At 46.9% G+C, this 26,660-nt stretch overlaps 2 protein-coding genes and 1 long non-coding RNA gene across 5 annotated transcripts in view; 1 reads left to right on the forward strand and 2 right to left on the reverse strand.

Annotated features, from left to right (window-relative positions):
- Window positions 1-26,660, reverse strand: part of LOC119843012 (zinc finger protein RFP-like) — a 163,868-nt gene that overhangs the window by 26,349 nt on the left and 110,859 nt on the right. The gene's annotated exons all lie outside the window — the stretch shown is intronic.
- On the forward strand, window positions 854-24,657 carry LOC119842850 (E3 ubiquitin-protein ligase TRIM11-like). 2 transcript variants are annotated; one of them, XM_043496771.1, is made up of 9 exons: window positions 854-1,546; window positions 5,308-5,403; window positions 13,674-13,904; window positions 14,627-14,728; window positions 16,286-16,387; window positions 16,568-16,590; window positions 18,674-18,789; window positions 20,018-20,050; window positions 22,356-24,657. In XM_043496771.1, exons 1-9 carry the CDS (start codon window positions 1,130-1,132, stop codon window positions 22,862-22,864), a joined length of 1,629 nt encoding a protein of 542 aa, XP_043352706.1. In that variant the 5' UTR covers window positions 854-1,129; the 3' UTR covers window positions 22,865-24,657. The 2 variants fall into 2 exon arrangements, with proteins under 2 accessions (XP_043352706.1, XP_043352707.1); XM_043496772.1 differs by lacking the exon at window positions 20,018-20,050.
- LOC122456654 lies at window positions 8,057-8,909 on the reverse strand. Its single transcript, XR_006275642.1, has 2 exons — window positions 8,593-8,909; window positions 8,057-8,140 (listed from the first exon to the last, which is right to left on the reverse strand). It is a non-coding gene; the product is annotated as an uncharacterized LOC122456654 (long non-coding RNA).

A 26,660-nucleotide genomic window follows, 5' to 3' on the forward strand; every position in this document is an offset into this window, starting at 1 on the left:
GACCAGTTCACTTGCCTCCCATGCCACTGCAGTCATTAAACTGTCAATTCAGAGTGTGACCAGTTAGTGTCCAATCATTTGAAACCTCACTTTTATTGACTGTCAATAAAATGTTTAAAGTTATTTTCTTTCCTCTGTTTTAAACCAGCTGAAATTCTTTAAACCAGCACTCCTATTTGTGGCCCAGATACTGCAAATCAAAGCTGAGTGAATAATGTTTTCTTTTGGTTCAGGGGCTGACCCAAAAATTCTGGGGAAAATAATTGTTTGATTCAAACTGAAACATGTTCTTTAGAATCTTTTTGTGAAATTGAAAAACTCAGCAATAAAATAATGTTTTGAGTCAACTGAAACTTTTCGAATTAGATTCAAAATGGTTTTTGTTTTTTTTAGTTGAGTTCAGCATCAACATTTGGAAATGATTTGTTTGATTCAAAATGATCATTTTTTTAAATTGACATTTCTACTTAATGTCATTTTATGTGGAAATAATTCAAAATGGAATGTTTCGTTTTTAATTGACATTTGAAATTAAATGTTTTATTTCAAATTGACTTTAAAAAAAATCTTTGGTTTGGAGATATCAAAAATGTTTCATTTTGACTGAAAATGTCAAAGCATTGATTTTTGTCTCACTGTGAAACAAACACAAATTTTGAAGAATGAGAATTTCCCACAGAAGAGAAATTCCATTTTCTGGTCAGCTCCACTGTGTGGATTTCAGATGTCTGATCCTGTTCAGTAACTCCAACAACATTTTCTCCTCCTCTTACGTACAAAGTACGCCAAGTAAGGCTGGGGGGGATGGGACAGTATTATGTCTGATTGGGTTAGCAGCAGAGTATTTGCATACTTTGTATAGAGTGCCTGAGTAAATTCTCTAAGTATTTCTAATAAGTAACTGATCAAAAAAGTAATTGATCCACTTTAACTCCAGTTTAGCCATGGTTTTGGATGTGACTGTAATATAACATGTCTGTAGTCAGACACAGCTAAATTTCCCACCGGATTCAACAAAATAAACATGAGTCAGTTCCAGGAAGGGAAACACCCAGTTGCTGCTGTAGGTGGGACATATTTTTGAGCACAGGAAATTGAACCTTACCTTGTTACACTGTCCTGGGGAGCTATGGCTGCAGAGAAGCCCGTGGAAAGCCTCAAAGATGAAGCTACTTGTTCCATCTGTCTGGACTGTTTCGAAGATCCAGTGTCTATACTCTGTGGGCACAATTTCTGCCGAGCCTGCATCACCCGGTACTGGAGGGAGTCAGATACAAACTTCTCCTGCCCTCAGTGCAGGAAAATTGCTCAGCACAGAAACTTCAAGCCAAACAGGGTGCTGGCAAATGTTGTGGAAATAGCCAAACAGCTGAGTGTACAGGCAGCAAAAGATTCAGGAGGCAAGAGAGAGTGTGAGAAACACCAGGAGGCTCTGAAACTGTTCTGTGAAGAGGATCAAAATCTAATTTATTCGATCTGCAGAGACTCCTGGGATCACAGAGCTCACACTGTGGTTCCCATAGAAGAAGCAGCCCAAAATTACAAGGTAGGAAATCTCTGTAGCTTTGGATATTTTGCACACATATTTCTGTTCCTTTGCTCTGATAGTTACTATCCCCCAACTGCACTGCATATGCAAATGATGCTATAGAAGGAAAAGTTGTACTGTAAAGTGGCAAAATAGGCAGAAAGTGTAGGATTCAAAGGTGTATGATAGTGGAAAACATCTTTCAGAAGCTGGAGCCCTTTCCAATCCATTTCTCACTAGGGTGTGTGGGAGGAGGGGAGCCTCTCTAGAGAATTGAAGTTGTTCACTGTAAAGTGAGGTTTGATTCACAAGCTCTGAAGGGCAATTTAGGTAATGGCGTCGCCTTCAGAGCTGAAAAGAGGAAGCTAAGGCACAGAGCAAGGGTATGTCAACTGTTGTATCAACAACTGTGCTGCTGTAGTGTGGACACTTCCTGCAGTGGTGGAAGGAGCTCTTTTATATCTAGCTCCCTGAGACCTGGTCTACACCACGGGGTTAGTTTGAATTTAACTGCATTAGGTCGATTTAAAAATGACTGCGTCCACACAACAAAACCCCGTTCCGTCGAACTAAAGGGCTCTTAAAATCAACTTCTGTACTTCTCCCCGACGAGGGGAGTAGCGCTAAAATTGACCTTGCTGGGTCGAATTTGGGGTAGTACAGCCGCAAATCAACAGCATTGGCCTGCAGGAGCTATCCCAGAGTGCTCCACTCTGACCACTCTGGACAGCACTTTGAACTCCGATGCACTAGCCAGGTACACAGGAAAATCCTTGGGAACTTTTGAATTTCATTTTCTGTTTGGTCAGCATGGCGAACTCAGCAGCACAGGTGACCATGCAGTCCCCCCAGAATCATAGAGCGTAGAATGTTTCTATGCTCCCCCTATCATCTCTATCCCTGAGGTTATCGCAGATTAGAAGGCGAAAAAAACGCACTCGCAATGACATGTTTTCTGAGCTCATGCAGTCCTCCCGCACTGATAGGGCACAGCTTAATACATGGAGGCATTCAGTGGAAGAGGCCAGGAAAGAATTAAGTGAGCACGAAGAGTGGAGGCAGGACGTGATGCTGAGGCTAATGGGGGAGCAAACGGACATGATGAAGCATCTGTTGGAGCTGCAGGAAAGCCAACAAGAGCGCAGACCCCCACTGCATCCACTGTATAACCGCCTACCCTCCTCCCCATATTCCATATCTGCCTGACTCAGATGCCCAACAACCCAGGGTGGGAGGCTCCAGGCACCCAGCCACTCCACTCCAGAGGATGGTCCAAGCAACAGAAGGCTGTCATTCCAACAGTTTGAAGTTTAGTGTGGCTACAATAAACAATGTGGCCTTGTTCTTCCCTCCTCCCCCACCCCACCTGGGCTACCTTGTCCGTTATCTCATTTTTTTTTAAATTAACAAAGAAAGAATGAATGGTTTCAAAATAATAGTTACTTTATTTCGAAGCAGGGAGGGTGGTTGGCTTACAGGGAATTAAAATCAACAAAGGGGGTGGGTTTGCATCAAGGAGAAACACACACAACTGTTACATCGAAGCCTGGCCAGTCATGAAACTGGTTTTAAAAGCCTCTCTGATGAGCAACATGCCTTGCTGTGCTCTTCTAATCGCCCTGGTGTCTGGCTGCTCAAAATCTGCTGCCAGGCGATTTGCCTCAACTTCCCACCCCACCATAAACATCTCCCCGTTACTCTCACAGATATTATGAAGCACACAGAAAGCAGCAATAACAATGGGAATGTTGGTTGCGCTAAGATCTGACCTAGTCAGCAAACAGCGCCAGCGAGCTTTTAAATGTCAAAATGCACATTCTACCACCATTCTGCACTTGCTCAGCACTTGAACTGCTCCTTACTACTGTCCAGGCTTCATGAGCCATTGGAGAAAGGGGTACGCTGGGGTAGGTGCAACCACACAGTGCTGCCAGCTGGGAGAGCAGACTGAGGAAGAAGCCTCCAGCTTGCATGATATTCCAGGTAGGACTGAATCTCCATGAGATGAAACTTAAAGAAGAGAATGACCTGGAGTCTCTGGTTCCCATTCAGTGCTCTAAGAGGAGAATAGCCATGTCTGTCCAGGTGCCCCTGATCGACCTCACCGAGGTCTGCCAGGAGCACCCAGGAGACGTACGACAGCTATCAGTCCTACTGCACCGTCTGCCATGAAGGCAAGGAGCTGCTGCTATGTAGCAATGCAGTACCCCGTCTGCCAGCAGCATGCAGGAGACATACGGTGATGGTGAGCTGAGCGGGCTCCATGCTTGTCATGGTATGGCGTCTGCATGGGTAACCCAGGAAAAAAGGCGCAAAACAATTGTCTGCCGTTGCTTTTACGGAGGGAGGGAGGGAGTGGGGCCTGAAGACATGTACCCAAAACCACCAACGACAATGTTTTTGCCCCATCAGGCATTGGGAACTTAATCCAGAATTCCAATGGGCAGCAGAGACTGCGGGAACTGTGGGATAGCTACCCACAGTGCACCGCTCTGTAAGTCAATGCTAGCCACGGTAGTGAGGACGCACTCCGCCAACTTAATGCACATAGTGTGGACATACGCAATCGACTGTATAAAATCGATTTCTAAAAATCGACTTCTATAAAATCGACCTAATTTTGTAGTGTAGACATACCCTGAGAGAGGGTAGCTAGGTTGATAGGGCAACATTGTTCAGCCAACCTTACTTTGCAGTGTGGACCAGCCCCAAGTCCTCAAATTAGGCAGGCGATTCCAGGCTAAGGCTGCAGATGAGTTTCCCCACCAAACTTGTGAACTCAACTGATAAAAGTGCCAATTGATTAACGGAGAGGATGAACTATTTTTAGTAAGAAATGGCAGTCTATGAGTTTAGAAGGGATGGCATTGTCCTCGTCCTCCTCTTTCCCCCCTCAGCTATTTAGTGAGGAGTCAAGCAGGCACTACCACTATTCTTGCAAGAATCGGCTTATGCCCCTGACTCCAAAAGAGGGCTTGCCACTGAGAATCCTAGACAGAGGGAGGTGCCTCCAGGCACCTAGGCCTCAGGGCTTGTCTACATTTAGAGCCTGCAGCAGTGCAGCTGCGCCGCAGTAGCGCTTAGTGAAGATGCTACCTACGCCGACAGGAGAGCTCCCAAAGGTGTAGGCATTCTACATCTCCAAGGGGCCGTTGCTATGTCAACGGGAGAAGCCCTCTTATCGACATAGCACTATGTACACTGGGAGTTCGGTCAGTGTAACTGCGTCGCTCAGCGTGTGGATTTTCCACAGCTATTTTCCAGGGCTTAGGCACTCAACTCCTTGAGAGAGGTGGAGTTTAGGACATGCCCCTATCCTTGGCATCTCCCATTGGCTACCTTAGGTGCCTCCCCGCCTAGCATTCTGGCTTTTTTGAATCCCACGCTTAGGTGCCTTTCTTTCCCCATGGATTGTATAGGGATCATGTGGGCCCAGTTCAGAATTTGTGGAGTCCACTGGCTTTCTAGGTATCTAAAAGTTAGGTGCTATAATGCTCAGAATTGCAATACCTAAGTCCCCCCTGGGAATGTTGCCTTGTGTCCCTTTCACTGCTTTCAAAATCTCAGCCTCTATATTTTTTGTATACTCTTGAGTTCTTTCATCTTTGGGATTGTATGGACTTCGCTGAACATGCCAGTAGGCCAGCTTCATTTGCCATTTTTATCCACTTTTTGCTAATATATCATGTTACTGATGTGATATACCCTGAAAATATAAATATAACTGGAAACAAGGAACTTAAAATGCAACCAAAGCAAAATAACTTTTCTGTTCCTAGGTTCACATTCAGAGACAACTGGAGTTTTTGAAGAAAGAGCGAGATGAGATTCTGGATTTTAAATGGAGTGGGGAAATGAAAACCCAGAAACTGCTGGTAAGTGCTCTTGTTACTCACTGATGCAGCAGTTCTCAAACTTTAGCAACTCGAGGACCCCCATTTTGATTTAAAATTTTTCGTGGACTCCCGAGCCCCTGCTCAGTCCCAGGCCCTGCTCCCACTCCACCCCTTACCCCAAGGCCCCACCCCCACCCACCTCTTCCTGCCCCCTCTTCCCCCCTGCCCCTCTTCTTCCCCATTTCTTTCTGCCCCCTCCCCTGAGCTCACCCCATTCCCACTCCTCACCCTCCTTCTCAGCGCCTCCTGCACACCGCTGAACAGCTGTTCCCCAACGTGCAGGAGGCACTTGGAAGGAGAGAGAGGAGTTGATCAGTGGGGCCAGCAGACCCTCTGGAGTGCCCTTGTGGCCCCCAGTGGTCCACGGACCCCAGTTTGAGAAACACTGAACTAATGGATATAACCCTGGTCATTACCAACAGTGTGGTTATTTTGAGCACTATCAAATTACAGTGAGTAACATGTTCCGCTCTGTACGATATTATTACTTACTTATTCCTCTTGAAAAGTAACTCCCTTTTGGTTTAATGGAGACACACAGAAATGTTTGATGAATAAGGCAAATAGTGGGATGGAGAAAGTGAACATAGATCACAGGGTTCTCAGTTAGGTGAACATCTCATCCTTTGAACATTCACCAGACCTGCCAACATCACTACAGCTCAGCAGTGAGTGCAGCTGCTGCAGGACTCTCCTGCCCCCAGCAGAGCTGGTGATCCGGTGATGTCCCTGGGAACTGCCATGGAGATGATATGAGGTCATATCTGGTCTCAGTTCCTGGCTCCCTGGGATTCCATAGGGCTGGGAGGACTCAATGCCAACATAATGAAAATCGCCATCTCATCAATTGTAGATATTGAGATCAAAGGGACCATTATGATCATCCAGCCTGACACCCTGCATGACACAGATCTGAGAACCTCACTCAGTGATTTCTGCATCAAGCCTATGTTGGAGCTGTAGCAGACATTTTAGAAAGACAGCCAGCTGGCCCAAATTGGCCACCTTTTTATCCATCTGTGTGGGCAGAACATTGTTCTTGTTGCTGTATAAACTGTTCTTGTGCTAGGTGCTGTATAAACAGAGAACAAAAAGATGATCCCTGCCCCAAAGAGCTGACAATCTAAGTGTAAAACCAGAGACAACAGCTGTCTACAGACAGACGGGGGAGCACAAGGGACCAGTGGGACAGTATTGTTCAGCGTGATCATCAACGGCCTCAGCACATCAGCAGCCTAACCCTCACCAAGTTTTTTTGTAGCCCTCATGGAGCAGGAGAGTTTTAAGGAGGGTTTTTATGGAAGATAATGAGATAATTTTCTGGATGTTTATGGGAGCTTCTCCCAAGCATGAGGGGCAGTATGGAAGAAAGTGCAGCAAAAGATTATACATAGGGTGGGGATGAGTTGTGAAGAGCTTTGAAACTACAGACAAGCAGCTCATGTTTGATGCAATAGAAAAAGGGGGACCTGGTGTAGGGGTGCAAAGAGAGGAGTAACATGCTCAAAGCGACAGGCTAGGAAAATGACCTTTGTAGCAGCATTCTGAATGGATATGAGCAGGAAAAGATTGCAGTTGTCAAGGACAGAGAGAAGGATGCTGCAGTAATCAAGACATGAGATGATGAGAGCGTAGGCGAGGGTTTTAGCTGTGGAGAGGGATAGGAAATGAAACTCTAGTCTCACCTCCATAGGGGCTATATTCAGGCAAGCATGAGGCATCTTCTCATTGCAATACTATAGTGATGGTGAAGGGTTATCTCCAACGTACATTTTCAATCCAGCCTGTACATTTCTGCACCCCAAATTGCACGCATCTACTGACTACAACTGTGCCTATGAAATGGTCTCAGCTGGTGTGGGGACGAGATTTTACTATCTGTTCCAACAATTTGGGTTTGTCTCTGGTATTACCTTGTGTTGTCAGACTCTTCCTTCTCACACCCACCTAACTGCAGGGTATGTCATGCCACAATCTTGAACTCTCTGTGTAAAACACTCACATTTGAACCCCCACAAGTCTCTTGTTCTTGCATCAGTGATTAGATAGTCAACCAGCACCTCTGCTTTCCTTGAACTGTCTGGATGCAAATCTGAGTCCGATGGTCCCCAATAATTTCTGTACCTCAAATTATGTATCCAGAGACTTGAAAGCACAAGAGTGGGTGTTAAGACATTGTGGCCCTTCATGTCTGCATGGCTGTGCACATTTTTCTGTAGGATGTGTGTGGAGCATCACTGATAGAAGTGGCTGGGAAATGATCTTCCTATCTCCTGAATATTTTTTGAGTATTTGAGATTTTTTTCCTTGCAATGAAAAGTAAAATCCCAAAAATATTCACATCAAAAATATTTTTTTCTCATTTTGGGACAATCAGATGTCTTTTGACTCAGTCATTTTGAAACATTTAGTTTCAATTTTGACCTTTTCTCCCTTTTTTTTTAAAAAAAAAAAAAACTCTGTCTAAATTAGCTTAAATTAAAAATGAAGTCATTTTAAAACAGATTTCTTCATTCTAAAAAGTCAAAACAAAATATTGACAATTTTGAATCTGTCTGAGTTGGGAAATTTGTTGTCACATCTGACCCCATCTCACAAACAGTTTTGGTTTTGATGACTCTACATTTTTCAACAACAACAACAACAAACAAAATCATTAGATGAAAAATTCCTGACCTGTGCTAATCACTGACTCCTGGCAAATGTTTTTGTGTTACTGCCTTTCTTTCTTTCTTTCTTTCTTTCTTTCTTTCTTTCTTTCTTTCTTTCTTTCTTTCTTTCTTTCTTTCTTTCTTTCTTTCTTTCTTTCTTTCTTTCTTTCTTTCCCCCTCCCCACCCCCCCTGTTCCTCAGATGTTCTTGTTAACTGCTGGAAATAGCCTACCTTGCTTGTCACCATGAAAGGTTTTCCTCCTTTCCCCACCTGCTGCTGGTGATGGCTCATCTTAAGTGATCACTCTCCTTACAGTGTGTATGATAAAACCCATTGTTTCATGTTCTCTGTGTGTGTATATAAATCTACCCACTGTATTTTCCACCAAATGCATCCGATGAAGTGAGCTGTAGCTCACGAAAGCTTATGCTCAAATAAATTTGTTAGTCTCTAAGGTGCCACAAGTACTCCTTTTCTTTTTGTGAATACAGACTAACACGGCTGCTACTCTGAAACCTGCCTTTCTTTTGCAATCCAATTCTGAGTCACTCTTCCTCCCTCTTGTCAACTTTCCTGCTATGGGAAGGAAGTGGTTTTCAGGAGGCCTGTGATAAAGAAGACTCGGGATTAAATCTGAAAATTTAAAAAAAAAAAATTGCTCTAACCTTTATGACCAGTTTGGCCAGCTGGGAGGCTACAGAAAAATCTCCCCTTTCTATGCCCTTGTCTACACTAGGAGTTGAGGTCGAATTTAGCAGTGTTAATTGATTTAACCCTGCACTCGTCCACATGATGAAGCCCTTTTTTTTTGACTTAAAGGGCTCTTAAAATCGATTTCCTTACCCCACCCCTGACAAGGGAATTAGCGCTGAAATCGGCCTTGCCGGGTCAAATTTGGGGTACTGTGGATACAATCAGACGGTATTGGCCTCCAGGAGCTATCCCAGAGTGCTCCATTGTGACCGCTCTGGACAGCACTCTCAATTCAGATGCACTGGCCAGGTAGACAGGAAAAGGCCTGCAAACTTTTGAATTTCATTTCTGGTTTGGCCAGCATGGCAAGTTGCAGGTGAATGCAGAGCTCATCAGCAGAGGTGTCCATGATGGAGTCCCAGAATCGCAAAAGAGCTCCAGCATGGACTGAACAGGAGGTACGGGATCTGATCACTGTATGGGGAGAGGAATCCGTGCTATCAGAACTACGTTCCAGTTTTTGAAATGCCAAAACATTTGTCAAAATCTACCAGGGCATGAAGGACAGAGGCCATAACAGGGACCTGAAGCAGTGCTGTGTGAAACTTAAGGAGCTCAACAAGCCTACCAGAAAACCAGAGAGGCAAATGGCCGCTCTGGGTCAGAGCCCCAAACATGCCGCTTCTACGATGAGCTGCATGCCATTTTAGGGGGTTCAGCCACCACTACCCCAGCCATGTTATTTTACTCCTTCAATGGAGATGGAGGCAACACAGAAGCAGGTTTTGGAGACGAGGAAGATAGCTCACAGCAAGCAGGCGGAGAAACTGTTTTTTCCAACAGCCAGGAACTGTTTCTTACCCTGGACCTGGAGCCAGTACCCCCCGAACCCACCCAAGGATGCCTCCCGGACCTGCCAGGTGGAGAAGGGACCTCTGGTGAATGTACCTTTTAAAATAGTATACATGGTTTAAAAGCAAGTATGTTTAATGATTAATTTGCCCTGGCATTTGCGACTCTCCTGCATGTACTCCCAAAGCGTTTGCAAAAGGTTTCTGGGGAGGGCAGCCTTATTCCGTCCACCATGGTAAGACACTTTACCACTCCAGGCCAGTAGTACGTACTCGGGAATCATTGTAGAACAAAGCATTGCAGTGTATGTTTGCTGGCATTCAAACAACATCCGTTCTTTATCTCTCTGTGTTATCAGGAAAGTGATATCATTCATGGTCACCTGGTTGAAAAAGGCTGCTTTTCTTAAGGGGACATTCAGAGGTGCCCGTTCCTGCTGGGCTGTTTGCCTATGGCTGAACAGAAATGTTCCCCGCTGTAACCAACGGGGAGGCGGGAGGGGCTAGCCACACGGTGGGGGGAGGCAAAATGTGACCTTGGAACAAAAGCACATGTGCTATATATGTAATATTAACAGCAAGGTTTACCGTGAAAGAGTGTAACCATTGTTCTATAAAATGTGTCTTTTTAAATACCACTGTCCCTTTTTTTTTTCTCCACCAGCTGCATGTGTTTCAAGGATCACAGGATCTTCTCCTTTCCAGAGGCTAGTGAAGATTAGAAGGCGAAAAAAACGCACTCGCAATGAAATGTTCTCTGAGCTCATGCTGTCCTCCCACCCTGACAGAGCCCAGATGAATGTGTGGAGGCAGAGCATGTCAGAGTGCAGGAAAGCACAAAATGACCGGGAGGAGAGGTGGAAGGCTGAAGAGAGTAAGTGGCGGGCTGAAGAGAGTAAGTGGCGGGCTGAAGCTGAAAGGTTGCAGCAGCGTGATGAGAGGAGGCAGGATTCAATTGTGAGGCTGCTGGAGGATCAAACTAATATGCTCCAGCATATGGTTGAGCTGCAGGAAAGGCAGCTGGAGCACAGACCGCCACAACAGCCCCTGTGTAACCAACTACCCTCCTCCCCAAGTTCCATAGCCTCCTCACCCAGACGCCCAAGAATGCAGTGGGGGGCCTCCAGCCATCCAGCCACTCCACCCCAGAGGATTGCCCAAGCAACAGAAGGCTGGCATTCAATAAATTTTAAAGTTTTAAACTTTTAAAGTGCTGTGTGGCCTTGTCCTTCCCTCCTCCACCACCCCTCCCGGTGCTTCTCTCCTCCACCACCCCGCCTGGGCTACCTTGGCAGTTATCCCCCTATTTGTTTGATGAATTAATAAAGAATGCATGAATGTGAAGCAACAATGACTTTATTGCCTCTGCAAGCGGTGATCGAAGGGAGGAGGGGAGGGTGGTTAGCTTACAGGGAAGTCGAGTGAACCAAGGGGTGGGGGGTTTCATCAAGGAGAAACAAACAGAACTTTCATACCGTAGCCTGGCTAGTCATGAAAATGGTTTTCAAAGCTTCTGTGATGCGCACCGAACCCTCCTGTGCTCTTCTAACTGCCCTGGTGTCTGGCTGCGCGTAACCAGCAGCCAGGTGATTTGCCTCAATCTCCCACCCCACCATAAACATCTCCCCCTTACTCTCACAGATATTGTGGTGTGCACAGCAAGCAGTAATAACAGTGGGAATATTGGTTTCGCTGAGGTCTAACTGAGTCAGTAAACTGCGCCAGCACGCTTTTAAACATCCAAATGCACATTCTTCCACCAGCAGTAGAATGCAGTACATTCTTCTGCACTTGCTCAGCCTGTAGTTGAACAGCTCCTGACTACTGTCCAGGCTGCCTGTGTATGGCTTCATGAGCCTTGGCATTAAGGGGTAGGCTGGGTCCCCAAGGATAACTATAGGCATTTCAACATCCCCAACGGTTATTTTCTGGTCTGGGATGAAAGTCCCTTCCTGCAGCTTTTGAAACAGACCAGAGTTCCTGAAGATGCGAGCATCATGTATCTTTCCCGGGCATCCCATGTTGATGTTGGTGAAACGTCCCTTGTGATCCACTAATGCTATTGAAAAGTACCCCTTGCGGTTTATGTACTCGCTGGCTTGGTGCTCCGGTGCCAAGATAGGGATATGAGTTCCATCTATGGCCCCACCACAGTTAGGGAATCCCATTTCAGCAAAGCCATCCACTATGACCTGCACATTTCCCACAATCACTACCCTTGATATCAGCAGATCTTTGATTGCATTGGCTACTTGCATCACAGCAGCCCCCACAGTAGATTTGCCCACTCCAAATTGATTCCCGACTGACCGGTAGCTGTCTGGCATTGCAAGCTTCCACAGGGCTATTGCCACTCGCTTCTCAATTGTAAGGGCTGCTCTCATCTTGTTATTCTTGTGCTTCAGGACAGGGGAAAGCAAGTCACAAAGTTCCATGAAAGTGCCGTTATGCATGCGAAAGTTTCGCAGCCACTGGGAATCATCCCAGACCTGCAACACTATGCAGTCCCACCAGTCTGTGCTTGTTTCCCCGAGCCCAGAATCGGTGTTCCACTGCATGAACCTGCCCCATTAGCACCATGATGCCTACATTGCCACGGCCCGTGCTTTGAGAGAAGTCTGTGTCCATGTCCTCATCACTCTTGTCACCGCGCTGACATCGCCTACTAGCCCGGTTTTGTTTTGCCAGGTTCTGGTGCTGCATATACTGCTGGATAATGCGTGTGGTGTTTAATGTGCTCCTAATTGCCAAAGTGATCTGAGCGAGCTCCATGCTTGCTGTGGTATGGCGTCTGCACAGAAAAAAGGAGCGGAACGATTGTCTGCTGTTGCCCTGACAGATGGAGGGGTGACTGACAACTTGGCTTACAGGGTTGGCTTACAGGGAATTAAAATCAACAAAGGGGGTGGCTTTACATTAAAAACAACTATCATACAGAATGGCCCCCTCAAGGATTGAACTCAAACCCCTGGATTTAGCAGGCCAATGCTCAACCCACTATGCTATCCCTCCCTCTGTTATTTCAGGCAGGACTGAATCTCCATTAAAGTTTTCAAGGTGCCCCTGACAGACCTGACCAAAACGATTGTCGCCCGTTGATTTCACAGAGGGAGGGAGGGAGGAGCGGGGAGCAAATGAATACAAAACAAATCTGGTCTATTTCTTGTTTTGATCCACTCCATCTATCTTTTACATCTTTGGCTGGCAGCAGACGGTGCAGCAAGATTGCAAGCCATCCTCATCTCCTGCCTGCTCACCATAAGATGGTACAATATGACTGCCTGCAGGACTAAAGAGAATGACGTGGTCAAGTCACTCCTAATTTAGTCCCTGCACCCATGTCTACCCAGGCACTCCTGACTGACCTTACCAAGGCGGCCAGGAGCACATCGGACACGATGACAATGGTTTTCAGGCCTATTGCACCATCTGCTGCCACAAGGCAATGGGTTGCTGCTGTTGTGTAGCAATGCAGTACCGCGTCTGCCAGCACCCAAGAGACATATGGTGACAGTGAGCTGAGTGGGCTCCATGCTTGCCATGGTATGGCGTCTGCACAGGTAACTCAGGAAAAAAGGCGAGAAACGATTGTCTGCCATTGCTTTCATGGAGGGAGGGAGGGCCTGACGACATGTACCCAGAACCACCAGCGACAATGTTTTTTGCCCCATCAGGCATTGGGATCTCAACCCAGAATTCCAATAGGCGGCGGAGACTGCGGGAACTGTGGAATAGCTACCCACAGTGCAACACTCCAGAAGTCAATGCTAGCCTCGGTACCGTGGAAGCACTCCGCCGAGTTAATGCACTTAATCCACTTAGAGCATTTTGTGTGGGGACACACACAATTGACTATATAAAAACAATTTCTAAAAAACCGACTTCTATAAATTCGACCTAATTTCGTAGTGTAGACATACCCTGTGCCAAGTGTTGAGTTGTCAGGGATTGAATGAAATGCTGCTCACTGCGCACAAAGGGCTTTGTAGAATTTCACATGACTCTTCCTGCTCCTCAACTGCCCTTTCCTTCTTTCACATTTGCTTATGGCAGAAACAGACAGAAACTCAGAGGCAGAAGATTGTGTCTGAATTTCAGCAAGTGTGCCAATTAGTGGAGGAAAAACAGCTACTCCTGCTTGCCCAGATGAATGAGATAAACAAGGACATTTTAAAGAGGCAGAACAACTATATTGCCAAAATCACAGAAGAAATATCCCGTCTTGACCACCTGATCAGTGAGCTGGAGGGGAAGTGCCAGCAGCCAGCGAGTGCATTCCTGCAGGTGAGACTGTGTTAGAGACATCCCAGCTCCCAGCACAGGGAAGGAAGGTCTCTTAAATTGGTATTGGCATCCAGGATTATCATAGTCAAGTAAACTGTTTTATTTTCTGAATGAAGAGTAACAGATTCACAGCTGTCTTGTGGACAGATGTTTGTGGCCCAGTCTCTTCCAGGTTGGCCAGCCTTCTTCCACATGTGCAATTTTTAATTGCAAGATTTCTTATTCCACAAAATGGATATTCCTGGAAGCTAATAGCCTTGAGCTGCTGCATTCTCTGATCCCATCCTCCATCCTGCAGCACACTGAATTGAAGTAACTCCTGGTTTCTGGGTTCCTTGTTGTCACCCAGATTCTCCCTGATAGTAAAATCCTAGAAATGAAATGTACCTTGGACTCTGCATTCCAGCTCGCTGCATGTGGGTAGCTCCATTTCACCCCTCTAGGAGATATGCACACACCACTGATGGGTGTGGGAGGGGCCTCTTGAAGCAATTTTGGAGAAAAGTTCACCGCAAGGTCAAACGTCACAGAGAGAATGGGAATTCGAGGAACTAAGATATTAAAATGAAACGAAGCTGCCAATTGTGTGTAAAGTTACTGGCTGCAGGGAACTTGGGCTGGAACTCAGACTGGGGTGTCAAAGTGAGTCTGCTCCAGAGCAGGAGGGGTCCCCAGTGTGCAGCATGTGGGACTGAGCTCCCTGTTCTCTCTCACCACTCTAGGACGTCAGAAGCACCTTGAGCATGTACGAGGCTCCTTCTCACTCCCCCTCTTTCTCCATGGTTCTGGAAGGGGCTTGGACACTAGGGGCCAGATTTACAAAGGTATTATTACCCCTTTTGACTCTAGTGGCTGGCCAGAAATTCAGGGTCTTGTAGTGTTGTTCCTGCTGGAAACAGAAACTGGAGATTGAGTCAGGTATTCCTTTGATGCAGTCCTGCTTATTTACAAAAAATGTACAAGTCCTGCTTCCCCTGAGGTGGGGTGGGGTTGGTGGGTGGGTGGGAGGAGAGAATTCAACAACAGGAGACAGTTTCCTTGCTCACAACTCCAAGCCTCTCTCAGCCAGCACTCAGCCCCAAAAGCCACTAGGGTCCTCAGGGCCATGTTCCCAGTGCTTGTTCAGGCTGTGTCGGGAGCTTCCTTCTCTGTCTCTCTGTGTGGTGAGTCTGTTGCTTCTCACTCACGCACTCACACACACAACCCTCTACCCAACATATTCCCAGTGAATCCCTTCCACCTGCATCATTCCAATTCCTGAGTGACTTCACATTTGTCTTTGTTTTGGGTGGGGATACGTGCTCCTTGGTGGTTGGAGGCCCCTCTCATGTAGCTTCCTGCTTCCATAAAGGAGTTCAGTGACTTCCTACAACTTGTCACAGTTCCAGGGTTAACGGCACCTCCGTCCCTTCCGTGGCCTCATCTAGGGCAGCCCTTTGGGTCTCAGACCTTCAGCCATCACCTCTCTCTAGGCAGGAACCCATGTTCCTCTCCCTCCAGACCAAGGGTTTAGGCTTGCAGTCCCCTTGCAATTCATTGCACCTACCCCAGCAGGTCTGGCCTTAGTCCAGCACTGCACTTCGCACCCTCTCAGGGGACAATGACCACCCATGACCAGCCAGCTTGCACCCAGTGCAGTACATTTATTTTCAGACCGAGGAAACCTATCATAAAAAAACAATGAGCCTACACTCACCCATCTGTCGTGGGGAGACCTTGGCAACGTGCAGCCCTTCTAGCAGGGTTTTGCCATCTAGACTGCAATATCATGTCATTTTTGGATCAAAATTAGGGAAACTCTCAGCCAGTTCAGGCTGCCCCTTTATACCACAAGCTTTTTTCTTTGCTGGGCTCTTGAACCTGGTCTGAACCAGTCTGTGCAATTCACCCTGGAGGTGGGACATCTCTGGACTGGTTAACCTTTCCCAGGATGGAAAGGAATTAGCCCCCATTGATTTTAGTTCCCGGGGGGAGCTTGGTTACTCTCCACCATAGAGGCAAAATACAATCCCTGGCTCACAAAGATACAGAGAACATTTACAGGTACAAAAGTTTATGAGTATACCCATGGCACAGCTCCATATAATCATTTTTTTCAAGTTTCCACATTCCTAAGATCTTGCATCTCCCATGCAGTTATCTCAAAGGACGGGTGGCAGTTGCATTTACCAGCTCCAGTGAGGTTTAACCCAGGCTATAACAGTATTTAGCCTATAGCTTTGCTGATAGTGCTTAGTGGGACTTTCAGAAGCTGTTAGCTACAGGGAACTGCATATAGCTAGAGATGTCCAAGTGAGTCCCCTCCGAGAAGGAGGAGTCCCCAGTGAGTAGCATGTGGGACTGAGCTCTCTTTTCTCTCTCTCTCTCTCTCTCCTTTCTAGGACATCACAAGTGCCTGGAGTGAGTACATGGCTCCTTCTCACTCCGCCTCCTTCTTGTTGACTCTGGAAGGGGTTTGGACAGCAGGGGCCAAATTTGTAAAGGTATTTAGTCATCTGAATGTGCAGCTAGATGCTTACTGGGACTTTCAAAAGCTGCTAGCTACAGAGAATGGCATGTGCCGCTCAACTAGTGATGCCAAGGGGGTCCCCTCCAGCACAGGAGGGATGCCCGGTGTGGGGCATGAGACTGAGCTCCCTTTTTTCTCTCTCTCCCCCTTCTAGGACATCAGAAGCACCTTGAGCGGGTAAGTAGCTGCTGCTCTCTCTCCCAAGAGGATGTTTCCATTTTGCAGAGTGTGACACAAAGTATTTCTTTACTCTTGAATATTTTCCACACAACTGATTTTCATTAAAAACACTGAAATTTTGAATATCTGTTTTACCCCCACCCGTATCTTCTCTCCTTTTATTTCTTTTTTCTTTTTCATAACCTAGTGCCATAAAACTAATGATGTCCAGGGTTGTGACTGTTTTGTTCATTTCTCAGTTTTTCTTTCTTTTTTCCCTTTGGTGACACTTTTCAAAACTTCTCCACCTTGGGCAGTGCTACAGAGTAGCAGAGCTAGTGGAATCAGCCAGGAATCTTTGGGGATTGTTGTTCAGATCCTGCAGTTTGCCCCCCTGTCTCACACCTTTCCCATCCTCCTTAGATACAATAAGTGTAGGCTGAGCTGTGTCGGGATCCAGAGTTGCATTCAACTCTGTGGAGAGACGGAGAGCAGTGGGTACTGGCTGGGGTTTTCTGCTCAGTGTCCCCACCTGGTTCCCTAATTTTTAACCTTTAACCTCTCTCCTATTCTTGTTCTCTCCTTCATTGTCCCCAGTACTTGTCTGTGGGGAGAGACAGAGAATAAGACATAAGGGACAGAGCTCAGCCCTGGAGGAGAGTCTGATCATGTCAGTGACAGAATTTGCCCCAGCTGGAGAGTAATTCAGGGAATCTCCTTCCTCCAGGATTTTCCCAGCTCTGACTGGGGAGCAGCTCTGAGATCTCAGCACAGTGCAGGGAGATTCCCTCCCCGACAGAGACAGGTCAATGCCAGAGTGAAAGGATCAACTGGGCCAGGCCTAAGACTCAGAATCTGTTTCTGCCTGAGCCCACCTCTCCTCCCTGGGGCAAATGGGAACCCTGGTATCACAGGGGAGCCCCATAAGATTGTTGTGGAAACTATCCCCCTGCTCATTGTTTAGTGGGTACATTCACCTCCCCTTAAAATGCCTCCTCCTTGCATCTCGCTGCTTCCCAGCTGCTTTCCATGACAGACACCAGAAAGTTCAGCGGGTTGAAATTATTCATGCAGGAAATTAGTCCACCAAAAAGTGTGCTCCATCTTAAAATGGCCTCTCATTTTGGATTTCAAAACTCTCTTTATTTTGGAAGAGCTACAGAGTTTCATTTTAATTTTTGCCACTCTGTAGCTTTTCCAAAGCTGAGGAAGATTTGAAAAACTAGACTGGCAAATGGAAAACAAATTGCATTCAGCATAGGCACCGACTCTGTGGATGCTCTGGGGCTGGAGCACCCATGGGGGAAAATTAGTGGGTGCTCTGCACCCACCAGCAGCCAAGCTCCCCTCACCCCCCACCCACCTCATCTCCTCCATCTCTGCCTTCCCCCCCCGATCATGCCGTGTCCCTGCTCCTTCGCCTACCTCCCAGCGTTTCCAGCCCGGCCGCTGCCAAACAGCTGTTTGGCAGCATTAGCACATTCTGGGTGTGGGGAGGAGCGGGAACGTGGTGTGCTCAGAGGAGGAGGAGGGGCCAGGGTGAGGATTTAGGGAAGGAGTTGGAATATTGGCAGGGAGGGGGCAGAGTTGGGGCAGGGACTTTGGGGAAGGGGTTAGAATGGGGGGCAGGGAAGGGGTGGGAAGAGGCAGGGTGGGGGCGGGGCCTCATGGAATGGGTAGAGTGGAGGCAGGCCTGGGAGCAGAGGTGGGTTGAGCACCCATGGGAAAGAGGGGAAGTCGGCACCTATGGCATTCAGTGGTATAAGGTTAAAAAAGGAGAGAGAAAGGAGGGAATGGGGGACAAAACCCAGAACAAATAAAAACAAAATTGTAATTTTGAAAGTCACTTAGGTGCATTTTTTTAAATTTTACCCACAAACACAATTTTAAAAAAGGTTTTTTAGAGATGGTTTGATGAACAACTGCTCACTAGGAAAGATCAGGGATTGCAACTGTATGAGGGGGTAGGGGATTCCTTGCTTCCAACCTTTCTCCTTTTGATCTCACAAGCGAGAGACAGGTACAGGGTGTCTCCTCAAACTTTGATGTATTTCAATTGAACAATCTAATGATAATTAATTTTGCGGGTCATTTTCTCTAGAGGCAGACAGAGGACATTTGAGAATCCAGTGAGTCTTTCTCCTGAATTTAAATGGGGCAGCTGGGATTTCTCTGAAAAGACCAAAATTCTGCACAACATTCTGAAGAACTTCAAAGGTAAAAAAATCTGGGGCTTTCCTATGTGAAATGATTGTGAGTCACAAGCAAAAGTGAAGACAAGATCTGCAGGTAAAGATGTGTCTGTGGCGATGAAAAGCGATCTGCCCCGATGGTTAGTTTACAGTTTGTTACTGTCTGATAATATTCTGTGCTGGTTACAGCAGGACACAGAGGGTTAAAGCTTGGTTCTGTTGAAGTCAATGGCAAAACTTCTACTGACTATAATGGGACCAGGATTTCACCCAGAGACTTAAACATCAGCTCAGAGAGACCTGGGAGCGGTTTGCCTTCACCTGCTGGAACTGAAGATGTCATAGAAAAAGTACTGTCACTCTGAGTGAGTGGATAGATGGAGGGAAGCTGTAGCATTTTGATTAGTAGACATTGTAGTATTTTTATGGTGCTGAGAGCGTGCGGAGAAGAGAGTGGGGAGTTAGGTAGCATGGGGAGCGGGTGTGGAGTCTGGCTGAAGTGAGAGGACTGTGAGGGAAGCAACAGGAGAAAGTTTCAGTGATCAGCCAGGCAGCAGAGGGGAAAGACTGTCCAGACTTGACACTGTAAAGAAAAAAGGTGTGCGAGGGGGAGGGGAACAATCAGATGCAGATGACACAACACCCCTGAACAGCCTGGTGGTGGGGATTAAATGTGGCACCTCTGGAGTTGATAGAATGAGCCTCTGCAGCCTGAGCTCAGAGATCCAGTTTTCTTAGCTGCTGTTGTTGCAGGATCATCAACCTCTGTATGTGGCCCAGCACCAAGAGAGGGTAACAGGGAGCCATACTGTGTGGGTGGTAGCCCACCCTGACTCCTGCACTGACGGTGCTGTCCAGCTATTTGATGTCAGGAGATAGGGGCTTGGTAATGTCTATAGAATTCAACAGAGTAGCTTCTTTGAATGTTAGTGAAGGGGTCTAGGCTGCCACCGCTCTCCCAATGTGATCCTGTTTGTCAGTGTACTTGGCTGCTATGTATTGTCCGGATTCCTGCGTTCTGAGCTCCCTTGGGCAGGGAACTGTTCACACAAAGCCTAATACAAAAGGGCCGTAATTCCCTGTTGGGGTCCTCAGGCCTGACCACATGAGAAGTAATAATTAATAAACAATTACTAATAAGGATAGCTCTGTCTGCATCTCCCCCAAAACTTACATTAAATCACAAAACAATTGTCACCTACTGATCAGATCCTGAGATCGCCTCTCTCTCTCTCACCTTTTTCATTCTCTAGAGACTCTGGTGTCAGAATGGAGGCTGGACAAAGGTAATTCCTGGGGCCAATGGGGAATGGAGACAGTTGCATGTGAATGTTATCCTGAACTGAGGATAAATAATAATGATTTGCGTCTCCCTGGATTTTGTGGTAGAACAACAAGCATAAAAATTCAATAAAGCAAAAAGTAGGAAACAATATCATGTGCACCCACCATTTTTCAGCTAGCTCTAATTAAAAACAAACACAAGGTAATCAACCCAATTAGGAAATTCATCCAATTAATCTAACACTTTTTGGCGAGATGCCCTCTTGAGAGTGGATGGTGGGAAAAGATTAAAATTCAGCTGGCCAGATTCCTGTAGTCAAGATCTGAACCACAGGATCAAACTTCTGAACGTTGCTGCTCTGTTTTAAAAGTGATTAAATGTTGAAATGGAAATGGCAACATGGAAGTCTGAGCTGAGCTGAACTGGGGCTCTGAGGAACCTTAGGAAATTTGCTGGTCTACTAGTGAAAATTCACAGCTCACCAACAGGATGCAAGTGCACCCCCCAGCACAGACTCCCACATGGAGTGAGGTCCACAGGAGTGAGGGTCCCCTCCTCCAGCCCCCCCACCCCAAGCTTCTGCAGCTGCTGTGAACCTCATAAGACACTCCAGGTATTCGCGACCTTCCAATACATTCCATGGGGCCTGCAGTCACGGCAGGTACTGAGGAGCTTGCTATGGTTCCCCAGGGGGTTATGTACTTTTCTAGCACTGAGGATAAACGTCCTTACGTATTCCTAGGGTTTTCTCCTGAGGTACCCCAAGATCTGCTTCTTCAGCTCAGGCAGTTTAAGAATCAGCATAGCTGTGGTCACCTGTTGGGCTGACAGGCCCTGGAGCTCCAAGCACTGACTCAGGACTGAGTCAGGAAAACACTGGAACTAATGCTTCAGTCCAGCCCTATTCAGGAAATGGCCCACTTCATTTAAGCACCTGCTTAAGTTCTCTCCTGAACAGGAGTGCTTGACTGCTCTGATGGGCTCTAGCATAGTGGGGCCCTGCATCTGTGTGTCCTTCATTCCCCTTTGCCAAGCAGACGTGGGGAAAGACTCTTGAGAGGGTCCAAGACCCAGTTCAGTATCACAGTGACAAACTTTTAGGTGCTTGGAAAAAAAAGCCCTGCAATTCCCAAAGCCTTGCTTGGGCACCGAGGCTCCTATACAATAAATGGAGAGAGATGGGTGCCTAAGAATGCCATGATCCAAAGCAAGGAGTGTAGGCTAGCCGCTGGGGGAGGCTGATGAGAGGGGGGTGTCCTAAGCCTCACCCCTTCACAGAGATAAGCTAAGTCCAGGCTGCAGAGAGGCTCCATCTCTGCTTGTGATTCTCAGACCGGGAACCTCCTTGGAGTTAGGCGCCAAGTGCTCATTTAGCAAGAAGCCGAGCAGGCACCTAAAGTCACTCGCCTACGTTTTTCAGAGTAAAAGTTCCCTCGTCACCGTGTGTCCATCTCTAGGTGTGCGCACTGCTGTCCCCCTGTGGGCCTTCAGCTGCCCATCTCCTCCATCAGCCCCAGAGCTATTCTCAGAGAGAGGGAAGAGCGGCATTCCGTTGCCTAACTCACATGCAGGGCCTGATCCAGTAGGTGTGCACAGAGGCTACTTACTGGAGCTGACACCATTCCAAATCTGGCTGGTAGTGGTGTCAGCAGCAGCAGCTGCTTTATAACTTTTAGCCCAGTAGTTGGCACACTTGCCTGAGAGCTGGGAGACCCAGGTTCAAGTCCACCTCTCTATTCGATGGGGAGAGAGGAGTTGAACAGGGTCTCTCACAGGAGCAGCAGAAACTAGGCACCTAAGGATCTTTTACTCTGAAAAACGTAGGTGCTAAGTGACTTTAGGTATCTAGAGCATTTGACAGGGAAATTGAGGCAGTGCTGTGGAACCAAAACTGAGACTTACGTGCCTAATTCCTTTTGAGCATCAAGCCCCACATCACTATTCCAGGGGAAGTTGGACTCCCAACACTTTGCATGGGGGCAAACACCACAAAGGATCGGGGTGCACTGTGTGCTGTTAGGCAGGAAGAGAGGGGTGCAGGAGGGAAAAGATTCGAAGTCTCAGGCCTGGCATGCCAATCCTTTTGCTCTGTCACTGACCCATCCTTGCCAGGGGAGTGACCCTCCCCTGTACTTTGATGAGATCTCAGAGCTGCCTCTATTCAGAGCCGGGTAAATCCTGGAGGAAGGAGATATTCTGAGTCACCCTCCTGCTGGGACAGATTCTGTCACTGACACCATCAACCCCTTCCCCAGCGCCGAGCTCTGCTTCTGATGCTCTGATTTTCTCTCTCATTCGCTCTCCAGAAAATGTGACACTGGATCCAGACACAGGAAATCCCTGGCTCATTGTGTCTGAGGATCAGAAAAGCATGAGATGGCAGAATCCATACAACAATTTCAGAATAGAAGATTTATCGTTTCTCCCTGCCCTGGGCTGTGAGGCATTCACCTCAGGCAGACATTACTGGGAGGTGGCGTTGAAGGAGGGGGGGAATGTGTGTCTAGGAGTCACCAGAGAGTCTGTGCAGAGAATGGGAAAGGTCAACTTAAAGCCCAGAGTGGGGATCTGGGCTATGGAGCAGTTGAGGCCCTATTACCGAGCTTATACCTCCCCTATTACCAACTTGTCCCTGAGTCAGAGCCCCAGAAAGATTGGGGTCTATCTGGACTATGAAGCGGGGCAGGTGACATTTTATGATGCTGATACCAAGGCCCTGATCTTCGCATTCCCACCAGCCTCTTTCACTGGGCAAAGAATTCACCCTTTCTTCTCTCTTTTTGGTGTAAACTCCCAGCTTAGACTGTGTCCCTGAGATGTCCAGAGTTGGAGGGAGGATAACAGAATACCCCATCAGCACCTATGAAATGAGCTTCTCTAATCTCTGCCTTCTCTGATCCTGAAGGATTCCCATGTTCCTACAGAGACATCGAAACTGCAGACAGGCCATGAAAGTCCATACCAGTGCAACCCACTGATCAGCACATGTCACATGCCCCCCTCTTGGTGTGAGTTGCAGAGGATATGACTGTTATGGTGGCTGGCTGTAGAGGCTGGCTGCTTAGCTCATGCTGCAGTGACTCAAGTTTCTCAGTTTAGAGAGTCCTGGTTCAATGCCCAGTGTGCTGGCCAAGATGGTGGCTATTATACCAATATTGCAGCAGGCCTCTCCTGTCTGTCTCTGGTGTTCAGTGGGACCATGGCAGACTGCCAGAAAATGAGGGGGAAACTTCTTGCAAAGCTATAGGGGTAATCCCCAGGGCTCAGGCACCTCATCAAAAGGCCCGTCTTGCTCAGGGGAAGAAACCAACTCTCACTTTCCCTGGTAAAATTGTTGAACCCATTGTAACAGGCCCAGGTTCTCAAAGTTATGTAGGTGCCTACCTACCATTGATTGTAGTGGGAGTTGGGTGCCTAAATACCTTTGAGGATCTGGGGCCTGGTGCTTTGTCTCTGATTCTGGAGACTAAAATACTCTGCTGCACAAACAGACTGAAACCAGACCCCAGAATTGGGGCCAGCTTTATTTTAGCTCCTATTAGGCACCTAACTAAGAGGCCAGATTTTCAAAAATGTTTAGCCAGAAGTTTCCACCTCCCAGCAGGTCTCATTGAGAACTAACTGGTTGCTTCATTAGGTGCGGAAATGGGAGAAGAGCTGTTTGGAAAAGCCAGCTCCAGCTGTGGTGGCTGAGGCCTGTGAAATCTGGCCCTCTGTGACTCGTATCTAGAGCAGGCTGAAACATGTCAAATGAAAATGTTCTGGAATGGTCAGGCCTCCCCGCTGCCATGCTGGTGTTCAATCTGTTCCAGGGCACACGCTGCACACTGCGTTCACGCAGACCTTACCTTTCTGCCTCCTTGTTTCACTGGGGTCTCAAATAAAGTCATTTTTTGACTGAAAATACAGGGTTGCTTTTTATGTGTGGAAAAATCTAAAACCCACAAGGAGGGGTTTGTAAAACAACACTGAATACTCAAAGAAAATATGGAGCTTTTCATGTTGTGAGTGTGCGGTGCAGAGCCCTGGAGCAGGGCGGCTCACCGGCCTAGGAAGTGGCTAAGAATGGGAGGGATTCTTCTTGCAAGGTCTACACAAACTGGGAGGGTGAAGGAGACAACGCAGCTTACATGATGATCTGCCCAGCAGAAATGGAGGCAAGAATTTCCATCTGGCTATGAACCAGGCTGAGATCCCAGCACATTCCATAGGGGCTCCTGAGTAGCCGCCACATGGACTTTCTGCCATTGTCCACGTAGGATATTAACCTGAAATAGATACAATGAAGTTTGTGAGTCTGTTAGGAATTGGGTGGGGCTTGTACATTGTTGATTACAACACTGCTTGTTAATACACCTATTCATTTGGCAGTTCCATCTGTATCTTTATAATTATTGCACTTTGTTTGTCACTGAGTCCATTGTTCTGTACAATAACGAGTAGTGCTTGGCATTCTGTTTCACATGTTATGAAATAACAAAGACAACATTATTTTCTCAGACACAGATTTTTATTGTGTATCAAAACCAGTGCATAGAAGCTATGTGCAATTACAGAACAAATGCAATAAAATACTTCTGAAATAAATTAAAGGAGAATTAAACAAGGGGAAAGACCATTCATGGCCATTTTTGCTACCCATACAGCAACCCTGGCTCCCACATGTCAGTGTATGTGACACTGCAGTTGTCCTTACTGTCCCCTGGAGTGGAGTGGTAGGGGGAGGGGTGCAGACCCAGATGCTACATGCAATGTTGGATGGAGGATATAGGAGGTGCTAAAATGGAGTTTTCCATGGACTAAAAAGGGAGGTGAGCCAGTGCTCATTGAACTTGTAGGTCCACAAGAATTTGCAGCTTCTGTTTTTGCTGCCAGAGCAGCCCCATTATGTCCCTCTGCTTTTCCTGCTAGGACTCCTGGGCCTTTCTCCTGGCTCCTCTTTCCTTCGCTGTATTTTCCACTGCAGGCATCCCATGCAGTGAGCTGTAGTTCATGAAAGCTTATGCTCCAATAAATTTGTTAGTCTCTAAGGTGCCACAAGTACTCTTAGGATTTAGACGGTAACTCATTTGTGTATATGTTGGCTTGCTTTAATCTGTAAATAACTCTATTTCTTTTTTTCCAGTTAATAAACCTTTAGATAGTTTATCACAGGATTGGCTACAGGTGTTGTTTTTGGTGTAAGATCTAGGATATCAGTTGATCTGGGATAAGTCTCTTGGTACTGGAAGCAACCTGAACACGGTGTGATTTTTGGTGTAAGTGACCATTTAGCACTAAGTCCAGTTTGTCTGGGTGGCAAGATAGACTGGAGAGCCTAAGGGTCTGTGACTTCATGGTAAGAGTGTTACAGTGATCCAAGAGTTCACATTTGTTACTGGCTTGGTGAAATCTAATTACAGAACACACAACCAGCTTGGGGTGTCTGCCCTGTTTTCTGACAGTCTGCCCTGAGTTTAGGACTCACAGTCATGAGCCACTCCAGACAGAATGATAATTAATTTCATGGACCCCACACATTCTTACAAGACTAATACCTACTTTGAGAAAAACTAACATACAGGTGAGCTGGTCTGATCTCCAGCTATGAGTTAGTTCCTAGCTAATGCGTGCAGCCTGGAGAAGAGCTGGCCTCTGGCCTGCCAGTGTCACGCCCCCAGTGTAAAACTGGTGTGGGAAGGGGTGTCTCTGACCCTCCTGAATAGACCTCAGGGTCCCCCCATTCTCCATAAGGCATCAGCCACTACATTAATTATTTCCATGTCAAATTGCTGTAGGGCTAGACTCCAATGAAGTAATCCAGAATCGGTCCTCTTAGCTCAGTGCAGCCATGTCAAAGGGGCACGATAGTTTAAAACAGTACATTTTGTATTAATAAATAAGATTTAAGTTGCTTCACAGCCCAGAAAAAGGCATAGCACTCTTTCTCAAAGAGTTTTGTTCAGTGGGGTCAGTTTTTTTGCTCAACTAGGCAATGGGATGCCTCTTGTCCCCCACCCCATCCTGCAGCAGCACTGCACCTAACTCAATGTTAGAAACATCAGTGCACAGCACAAATTGCTGATATCAGGGCTGACCAAAACAGGATCTTTAGACAAAGCCTCTTTTATGTTCTGGAAACTTTTCTCACCAGCCTCTGTCCATACTACCTGGTCTGGTTTCCCCTTATTTGTAAGGTCTGTTATGGGGATCATGATATCACTAAACCCCTTCACAAACCTCTGGTAATAGCTGGACAGACCAGTAAAGGATTGGACCTGCTTCTTTGTTTGAGTGACAGGCCACCTTTGAATGGCTTCTACCTTTAAAGCATCGGTGTGAACCAACTCACTGCCCAGCCTGTCTCCTAGGACACCTCTGCAGCCCCCATCTTGCATTTGGAGACCTTAACAGTGAGGATAGCTTCTCTCAGCCTCTGTAGTACAATTCCCACAACATGGTTTACGTGGCCTTGCCAGGAGATACTGAAAATAACCAAGCAATCTATATAGCTCTGGCAAATGTTTGTATCTATATAGGATATACAGCACCTCATTGACAAGCCATTGAGAGGTAGCCCCTGAATTTATTAATCCAAAAGGCATAACCCTAAACTCATTGTTACGTTCCCC

Source organism: Dermochelys coriacea, chromosome 14, assembly GCF_009764565.3.
Source record: "Dermochelys coriacea isolate rDerCor1 chromosome 14, rDerCor1.pri.v4, whole genome shotgun sequence".
Taxonomy (NCBI): domain Eukaryota; kingdom Metazoa; phylum Chordata; order Testudines; family Dermochelyidae; genus Dermochelys; species Dermochelys coriacea.